Consider the following 10,309-nt stretch of genomic DNA (forward strand, 5'->3'; position numbering starts at 1 on the left):
AATCTGTGGTTGTGTCTAGGGATGCACCGATCCGACTTTTCCAGTCCCGATACCGATACCGATGCCAGGGCTTTGTGTATCTGTCGATACCCGATCCGATACTGTTGTTGAATTAATAATAAACTGTATACCTTCCACCTTATACCTTCCTTCCACCATGTGGAAGAGACTAAAGGCACCAGACTTTCCTAACTAAACATTACTTTCCTAACTAAGACAAAATAACATAAATGTAATGTATTGAATTCTTATTTATTTGTACACTCAACTCTTCCAGCATGCGACAGACGTGCGACAGAGGGAAAAAAACTAACAAAACTGGATCGGCCCGTGGATCTATTAATTTTTCCAAATATCGTGTCCATATCGGGACCGATATCCGATCTTAATATCGAATCGGTGCACCCCTAGTTGTGCCTCCCCATCTTTGCCTCATAGATACACATCTATGCATTAAAAGAGTACTCCCATTAATCTATGAAGCAGAACCTGAGATTTTATTTGATGCATTCTTCTTCTTTCTGGTGCCAACTTTACCTACAATGCAACTGGACCACAAACAGTTCGTAGATTTGGGTGTGTTATGCCAGTAGCGGTTAATGTAGCCTCCAGCAGAAATAAGGCTGGTGACTTCACTTCTTTCTAACTCCACACCAACAGATATCTTTATTTGTTTTTTTATTGTAGTCTTCAGACCCAACTGAGACCGACTTAAGTGAATCACTTGAGGCAATATATCAGATTTCACACAGCTGCCTCTGGAGCTACAAAAGGCTTTATTCAACTTGTTCCACATATTCAGTCGTACTCCCAAACACCTGTAAACATACTATGACTCCGTATTATGTAAAATCGGTGCAGTTCCCCTTTAATCATTATCTCGGATACTCGCTGAACTATTTCTCACAGTACACAAGGACCAGAATCCAGGAGTAAAACAATATACAGCATTCATATGTCCATCCCAACAAAACAATAGCAACCATTTGATTTCCATGTCACTGTAATGCCATTTAAATTGCTATTGGACCAATACCCTTGCATATTAAGCATCATTACCATAGCAACAGCTACACAAATCATGCCGATTGCCGCGGCTTACACGGTCCTCCTAGGACAATGTTGTCTTGTGCCGATCAAAGGCGCTCAAACTTTAAAACTGAAATGTAGCACAAGAAGGCCCAACCTCCAACAGCAGCTCCGGCTTTGAGACTGAAAGTTGTTCTCTCTGAGCCGAGCCGCACCCTTTAATGTCATCATCACACCATCCAGAGTAGGCCTTTAACCTGCCAACAGCTTCTCCTAGTCAACAGCATCTTCCTTCAATCTGCGGCAAAACATGTTGAATGAACATTTAACTCTTAACCTCTATACACATGTTGTATCTATACAAGGTTATCAATTAAACAAAGGCTGCTGAGACAATCTGAATGTTAAACAGGTCACCTTTTTTTTTTTTTTTTTCTTTTTAAAACTTGATGGTTGTTTTACACCATGTAACAAGGTTTCACAGCAAAACGACGAGTCCAACTTCATGCCAGTGTTCGTTGGCAAACACACATCGCACACATTGGCTGTTGGAAACAGACTGCAACACTTAATGGCAGACAGTTCAGAAAGACCTACAGTAGTCCGCATAAATAGGAGTTGATCGAGCATATTACATTTTCAGTAGGGTGAAAAGTGTTAGGGTGAAGGTTAATCAAAATACAAAACCATGCACTTAGTAGCAGGAATGGCTTGCAAGGAAATTGGAGGAGGACATTTACAGAGCCAGCTCAGGTTAGACTTGTTTTTTTTAAACTTCCATTTAGTTCTTGGTGATATAACACCACTGAAACACAAATGCATTTCTTGTGTAATGGCCATGTGCCAGTCCTGAATGAGACTGTACATATTGGATGGTACTTGTTTTTGTACATTGTTCTCAGCAGAGGCGACCACACTGCCATCCAGTCTTTAGTCCGTTAGCCGATTCCTCTGCTCTTAATTCACTGAGAACTGCAACAGTCCAACCCACACTGTTTGTACTGGAGAGGTGATGATGTGTGAAGAAACAGTGATTTCAGTTCAGTCCAACTCATTACATGCATTTATAGGATGCTGAGGAAGGTGAAGACCCCCACAGATGTTTTAAGTTATTCTGCTTAGGGTTAAGGTTCATTAAATCCTTTTCCATGACCGCCCTTGCTCTCACTGCCAGTGAAGCGTTGCTACCATTGCTCTTGGTAGACTAGGTAGCTTCTTTTGGTAGACCCACACCTTGCCGTTATCATATTGTGCAATGTTTTTGTGTATATAACAGGAGAGCAAGGGAACAGCAATCACAGCATGCTCACACCCAAACCTGAGAATAGATTTAATCATCCAAAAATCTTTCTCAAACAACAGATGAGGAAATAGACAACGTTTCCTTGCAAATGTCCCCTTTCTGTTGTTTGTCTCCAACATAGTTAAGCAAAATTGGTAAAATCTGATCCCGTCTGGGCCTTGCCATGATTTAGGATTAGCAGTGCCTTCTAGCTGAGCTGACACCACTTAGATAGTTTGAAGTGAATTCATTTGGTATAATGATGCTGGTGAACAGACGGTTTGTTGATAAAATGTAACTTCATTGGTTGTTTAGGCCAGGTTTGAAGTTGGGACTTAATATGATAACAGACAATCGTGTCAGTCAATCCATAGGTTCTGTTGTAATGTTCAGCATTGTGCTCCTTAGTTAAATGTCTCACATTAAGAGTCATTACAGAGTTAATGTTCACTGTGAACATATGTTTGTGTGTATATGCATGTGGAAAAGAAGGTGTACCGTTTCTACTAGCTGAAAGTATGTATGCATGTACAAGAGTGTGCGTTCAGAGCCATTGTGTCAGCCATTGCAGTTTCCAGTGGCAGCCGTGTTGGTTTTACCGTCCTGCTCGGTGGCCCATGCCGTTGACACCGATGATGAAATCACACGGGCCTGGTTACGTTTGCAGACCACTTTTAGGTATAGGAAAGGGCAGCCAAACACACCTTACCAAAACCTGACCAAACTACCAATGGCTCTGTGTTTGTGTCTATCAGTGCTTTTCAGGGTCCCAGTTTGGTAGTCTCTCCAGTAAGGCCTTATGGTCCACACCAACACTGGCCACCAGTCCTCCTTTGTTGACTGGTGTTCCACTGTAGTCGATGTCCTCTCCCTTTAGCGTTGTCATGTGGCCTCCTGCAATCATGGTGATTACATGTCATTGGTACAGTGCACTTCCCCCATTAAACATCCATTTCAGAGATGATGATACATTAATTAAAAATAAAAGTAGAATTGATATCCTGCTGCATTTTAGCATATCTGTGTGGATGATGTGTGGTTAAAGATGCCTTTTTTTTCTCTGTAACATAAATGCTGCACAAGCATTTAGCACAATAAATAAAGATTAAAAAGGCCCTTCTATGAGTGATGGGTTCCTACATGAACACACAAGTTTATGCTAAAGTCAGAGTAGTTTTGGTTAATTCACGAGATATTTCTGTATTTGTGCGTTCTCTGTGTTCTTCTCACTGATTTGAAGTTCGGCGAGGCTCAGTTGGAAAAATGTGATGTCATGTACTTCCATGCACCAATCCGGCGCACGTTCAATCTCAAAACGCTGTGCACCGTTTTGCAACGGTTTCCTGGTTGAATGACATGTTCCCTCGGAACGGTGTGAAACGGCTTTGAGTTATGTTTTCTCTTGTTTGGTGGGTGTGTCTCTCTTTTATTAGCTGTGTCACAGGTGATATCCAATCAGCAGAGACGTGTCTGTAAACTCGTTGCGCACACAACAGGGTGTTCAACGCACCCCCGTTTCAGTTTTAAAAAACGTGTTGCTACAGGATTCACCAAAATTTGATTCAGAATGTACTCAAAATGAAGTCAAGTAAACAATGCGCGTCCACCAAAAAGAGTTATTGTAATTTAATCAACAGAAATGGAAAACAATCCTTGTTACATTACCCAGTGCTTTCAGTAGTGCTGCACCAGCGCAGATGTCCCATTTCTTGATAAAGGTGACGTGGATGTAAACGTCTGCCTGGTCCATAGAACCTGTTTCACTTGAAGGCATCTCCAAAAGTGACAGGACCTTATATCCTGAGAGAGAGAAAGAGAGCGAGAGCGAGAATGTGACCATGGTCAATAGGATTCTTTATCACACTAGTGCTATAGTATGCTGACATCTACTCCTACAAGTTAAGATTATGTTTTGCATAAACCTCTTTACTGCCTGAGAGAGAATGCAGACAGAATGCTGCCGCTGGCAAAAGCCCATCTCCTTCACAGGAGTTCAGCAGACTACCCCTAAAATGTGTCCTTTGGTGTGAAAATGCTTAAAAAATAGGCCTTAATGTGCTTGCTCCCCACATGGGTTGTTTTTACTGGATATAATAATTGAAGATATAGCCTTAAAACTTCCTCTGCACATGCAATACTTGAATGTAATACATAAAAGTAAAGGAATGCTCACCTGCTCCACCTGCTTCAATGATTGTTGTGCTGTTTCCAAAAGCCTCCTGAACATAACTTTTAACTGTTCCAGAGTGGGAACGTGATACAATCGCCTTTGGAGGGGTGACAGTGTAGGACGGCCGGGGACGCATATTTGACCCCTGACCTACAAACGCCCAGGCTGGGGAAGAGACGAAAGGGAGACAGAGAGACAAAGGGAATGGAGGTTTAGAGAGGGGGAAGAAGTTCAAAACATATTATTTTGTTGACGAACTCCCTTACTATCAAAGCTCTAGAATGCAAGTTTTGTGGCAGAACTCCTCTATGCCAAGATAAAGAGAGGAGAGACACTGATCTTATGGTTTCAACAAAAACTTAGAAATGTCTTCTCATGAGGTTCTAGAAAATGCAAAACTCATGAACTAACTTGAAGTACCATGTAGGGCTGCACAATTAATCACATTTTGATCACGATTTTGGCTTCCCACGATCAAATTCACGTGACTGAGCGATATTTAAAATGCTTCATTCCGTTCATAGAACGCTCTGTATCAAAGTTTTTTTTTCTCCAAAGCTCCTTAAACCACTCTCTGATCACGTGCCTCCATGAGCCAATCAGAGTTGTTCCCTGCACCGCGCAGCTTAGTTTCGATGTAGACAGTCACAGAGGACAGAGTAACGTGAGGAAAATTCCACAACAGATAGCAGTCGGTCATAAGTCGTCGCGAGGTTTACCAGTAAACGCAACATTTTGTCCCGTCTGTGTTGTTTTTCAGACAACAGCAGTGACCAGTGCTAGTTTGAGTCTTTTAGCTCATATCTTTAGCGTCAGACTGTTGTACGTCCCGCTGTTGGAATCCTCTACAGTGAAATACAGTCACATTACACCGTTTAGCTGTCAGCATTTTAGCCGCGTTTAATCCAGTTACTATTGTAGCTAGCGGTAGGTTAACGTTAGCTGCTGCGTAACGTGTTAACTAGCGTGACATGCAGCAATGTTTCTGTTGCCTCTGACGTCTGTTTTGGAGCATCGGAGAGCAGCGCAGACATTTAAGAAGCACTGTAATGAGGCACCGTAATCCGTGTTGCTATTTCGTCCGGTAGATACCGGGATTTTAACATGCGCCGTTAACGTGAACAGAAAATTGCGTTGCATGTATCTTTTCACGGCAAACGCGCATGTTTGGAAAGCGGTCGCACAACAGCTGAAATGGCATACTCCTTCATAGTATCCTTCAACAAAGGAGCAATGTAGCACAATATGGATGTGAGAGCAGTCTATGTGACAATACAATTTGTTTTGGTTAAAATCAACAAATAATCGTGATAATTAATCGTGATTATCATTTTGGCCATAATCGTGCAGCCCTAGTTCCATGATTGTCACAAAAGAGTGAAACATTATATTTCTTTCAGTAAAAAAATTCTAATTGTTATGCAAACAGGCACAATTAAAAGCCTAAACATTGTGGAGGCATCTTGTTTAACACACACATAAAGTTGTGGAGGCACACGCACTTACCAGTGAACCCAGTGAATGGCTGGTGTATGACCCCAATGACTGGTTTACCATCTACAGCCACACATACCATGGTGGTCACATACTTCACCAGATTCTCTATGGAGAGAGAGATATTGGCAGATAAAGAGAGAGGGCAGAGTTGAGAAGAGAGATGGATACAGACAGGAGAGATGATAGAGAGGGAGAGAAGGGAGATGAAGAAGAGATTACAGGATTTGGGCGGGAACAGGGTGTCTCTAACATGCAGAAATCCAAACTATGCATCTAACCTTAATGTTCTTATTTATAATAAATAATACTGTGCTGGTGTTTAAAAGGTCCGGCTGGGGATTCAATAGGTACACATTAACTAGGAAACTAGTCTCCCACACTCTTAAACATACAGTTGGTCCCAACCCCAGGGCCAAAGGCCACTGGGCCACAAGAACATCAAATCATTTTGCCAAAGAAAAGGTACTTACATAACTTTATAGGCTACCATCGATTATTTGTGCTGTAATTATCTTGGACTTCATTATCCTAAGTCATCTATAAACGAGGTAATCAGAGTAAAAAAAGTAAACATTGAGAGTTACCTCGGGGTGATAAAAGCCATGTGTGCATTTGACCTTTATTTTGGTTGCACCAAAAAATGAATGACTTTAGACTTCTAACCCTACAGTTCGTCAATGACATTTATATTTTAATATAACGTGAAAATGATGTGTCAAAATTTCCAATTATTGACTTCTCTGCCTTCGGGACATAATTTTTCAAGAGAGAATCGCGATGCATCTAAGAATCGACTTTTCCACCGCACCGCTATACATTCATGATCGCGACGTTAAAAGCGACATAGATCCACGTAAATGATAACAGCTCTGCAGTGTATTAAGCTATATTGAGTTATTATTAATGAGCGATCAAAGAGAAGGTTCGAGGCGACAGGAAGTCCCTCTTAATACTGCCACACAGCCCCCGACCCTCAGTGGTCAGCTCGCGTCATCATTTTGGAAAAGTTCAGTTTACCCCTTACACACTGAAATACTGGCTTTTAAGATTTATAAATGGAGGGCTGACACAGATAGAAAAAGACGCCTTCATAAATGTATTTTATAATGTATACACATAAAGTGTGGACGTATTCTCTGTGGCTGACAGAGTAAACAGCAAGCTCTACTGGGCAGCTTCCGGATGTATCAGATTAACTGGATGAAAGTTAAAGAGGACTCTGCTGCAAAGGGCCATGCATTTTCAGTCAACTTTATGTAGATAGTGGTGGAACAAACACACCCAAGACAAACAAGTACGCCCACAAACCTCATATATTCATTTAAGTTTCTTTTTTTTTAACTTAACCTGAACACTTTAAAATGTGAAGAAAAATCAATTGACAGCTCTCAATCTAATTCTAGCAAAGAAACTGCTTGCTATTTAAAGAGGAGCAGCACAAGACATACCGCAGTGACAAGTGGATATATTATCGCCAAATATGTCATGGAAATTAACATAACTTAACTTCAGATTTGTGCACACCTGTATATTCCTGTGTAGCATCTAGAGGATCGATCCACACAGTGATGCTCTCAGCAGGAACGTACTTGCCCCCCTCTATCTTGTCTCGTATGTCGGTTGGAATATCCCGACTCCAGGCTGCAGCCTTATCCACCGTGTTGTCATGTTCCTCACTGTTCACCTGAACACAAACACACGCAGACACAAGTATGAGTCATGTGCCTTATTCTTATTTTTAAACTTCAAACAGTATGTGAAGGCATCTCAAAAAGAAGCTTTGCGCTCTTGCCTGTCTGACTCAAATCTGACTGAAGCAAATACAGGCATGATGAGACCACTGCAGTTTTTATCTAACTAACATGTACCAGTAGTCTTTTAAATCACTAGACTTTCCACAGTATACAAAGGGTGACTGAGGAACACAGTGTGGGGAATAGAAGACACTACAGTTCTACAGGGATCTGTGCTCACCGTGACTTCAGGGAAGGCGTTGCTTATAAGGTTAAACATCTTTCTGTGCGACTGCAGGTCACCCATAGTCAGAAGCTCATTGGCTCCCTCCTTTGTCTTGCCTTTTGACTTCTCCTTAAGGCCATTTTCTTCACGCACCTTCTTCACCTAGGGAGGAAAACAAAAACACAACACAAATGCTGACACAGTTTAAGGGCCCCAGATGTACCCAAACATACGACGTGGCTACTGTTAATTTAATATCTCCAATTCAAAACCCTGATAAAAAACGTTTACCTCCGTGCCACCGAGCACTGCAGCCTCTAATGAGACAGCCAGCAGTTCCCTCAGATCCACTTTTCCCCTCGTTCTGCAGAGAGAAGGGGACAGAACTAAAATGTTAAGCTAAAAACAACACTGATGGGAAAAAAAAAAGAAGCTTTTACCCTTCCTAACACCAAACCTGATGAAACTATCAGCCTTATCAGCTCTTGGAAGGTTAATGAGATGGCATGTTTTTGAAAGACTATTGTGCTCATATTTACTATCTTACAATCAAACTATTGCCATGTCTGACAATTACAAAGACTTAGTGTTTACCCACAGACCGCTGAAAGCCAGAGAATAGTGAGGCTTTCAGGACAGCAGTAGAACAGATCTGATCAAAAAGTAACAGGGATTGCAAATCTCAACAGATATCTGATGCCAGCGTTTGGTACTTTACAGTCTAGTAAAGTCTAACAACATAGACTCTAGGATACTCTGCAGATTCTACTGTGCACCATCGAGAGTATCCTGACTGGCTGCATCACCGCCTGGTTTGGCAGTTGCACCGCCCTCAACCGTAAGGCTCTACAGAGGGTGGTGAAATCTTCTCAGCACATTACCAGGACGGAGCTGCCGTCCATTGGGGGACCTCTACACCCAGCGATGTAAGAAGAAGGCCAACAGGATAATCAGAGACCCATATCACCCCAGCCACAAACTGTGCTTCATCCCACAGGCTACAAGACTGCTGAACTCTTGAGCTCTTCACAAGTCACTTTACCTTCAAACCGTCACTTTATCTTCATATACTTGTATGTACGGTTACAACTGTTTATTCTTGTCATTATGCATACATTTACTGCATTCATGTTTACATTCATTCATTATTCATTTGGAATTGTCTTAGTCTTTTATTAACCTATTTCACATTTCACTAGTTATATGTTTCCCCTATATTTTAACTTGCACTATTTTATGTCTTCTGTCTTAGATTGTCTAGACTTGTGATTTTCCTTTCATACAAAATAAGTAGCATTGTTGGAGGGAGCCTGAGACAAGCGTTTTAACGTCGTCTGTAGTTGTTTTACATTTGACAAAAAATAAACAGTCTTCAATATCCAATGCAATAGGCACATTTCCGTCTGTACTTTTAAAAGTATTGAGGTTCACCCAGCTCTAATAAGCAGCTGCGTGACTTGGGTGATCGTAGAATATTATCATGCAAGTACCATCATTCATAGAAGAGATTGGACACTATTTACGCTCTTCACTCTTCAACCAGCTTGATAAACAGACGAGCAACTGCTGATGTTACAAGCCAAGCCCTGCCCTTGCAGATACGGTTACTGTAACGTTACCTGCAGTGAGAGATAATGCCACGTTATATCACCCTGTATGGAAATGAGACAAAAGTCTGACCTGAAAGCAGCCAGGCGGCTGGAGATGACCCCTGCATACAGGTGGTAGATGACACCGACTCCAAGGAGGCAGAACACCGCCACACCGAGGGGTGACAGCCGGATACCCATCGGAGCCATTGTCTCAGAAGAATAACGTTACCCTTTTGAGTTTTTGTTGGATAATGTGAATCACAAAAGCAAACCAACTGCACAGAAGTGCTCGCAATATAACAGACTAGAGAGAAACAGCGTCAAGCTAACGTTAGCTGACGTGGCTGTCACCGCCACCGAAGTATCCCAATAAAGCAGCTAACGTTAACGTTACGTTAACTTGCTGCTTCACACCTGGCGTTTACTTCTCGGATAAAAACGTCGACTGTCATGTAACGTTAGCAAACAGCTGAAAGGCGGAAAAACTGAAGCTGCTTATTCCGATTAACGTTGATTAAAGTTGGCTGGCCGTTTAGCATCGTCCGACATCTGTCTGACGAATTTCACCGAATAACCTGTCGCTTCTGTTAGTAACGACATTCCGTTAGTTGGACAGCTTGACTGTGGTCCTTATTCTCGCTGTAAACTCGTCGACGCGAGCCAATAGTTCACTGGCGCCGAGGGCAAAACGGAACAATCACATCTCTGTTCAGTCATTTTTCCTCTCCAGCGTTACGTACACAGCACAGCCAAGCGGTCACAGGCCGTTTACTTCCGGGT

At 42.0% G+C, this 10,309-nt stretch overlaps 1 protein-coding gene across 1 annotated transcript; it reads right to left on the bottom strand.

Moving 5' to 3' along the window:
• Positions 1 to 757: 757 nt before the first annotated feature.
• On the bottom strand, positions 758 to 10,293 carry bpnt2 (3'(2'), 5'-bisphosphate nucleotidase 2). The gene is made up of 8 exons (XM_078264829.1): positions 9,618 to 10,293; positions 8,229 to 8,301; positions 7,953 to 8,099; positions 7,503 to 7,662; positions 5,988 to 6,083; positions 4,485 to 4,646; positions 3,977 to 4,111; positions 758 to 3,205 (listed from the first exon to the last, which is right to left on the bottom strand). The coding sequence occupies exons 1-8, from the start codon at positions 9,734 to 9,736 to the stop codon at positions 3,063 to 3,065; spliced, it is 1,035 nt and encodes a 344-aa protein (XP_078120955.1). The 5' UTR covers positions 9,737 to 10,293; the 3' UTR covers positions 758 to 3,062.
• Between the last annotated feature and the right edge of the window lie 16 nt (positions 10,294 to 10,309).

Source organism: Sander vitreus, chromosome 12, assembly GCF_031162955.1.
Source record: "Sander vitreus isolate 19-12246 chromosome 12, sanVit1, whole genome shotgun sequence".
NCBI lineage: Eukaryota > Metazoa > Chordata > Actinopteri > Perciformes > Percidae > Sander > Sander vitreus.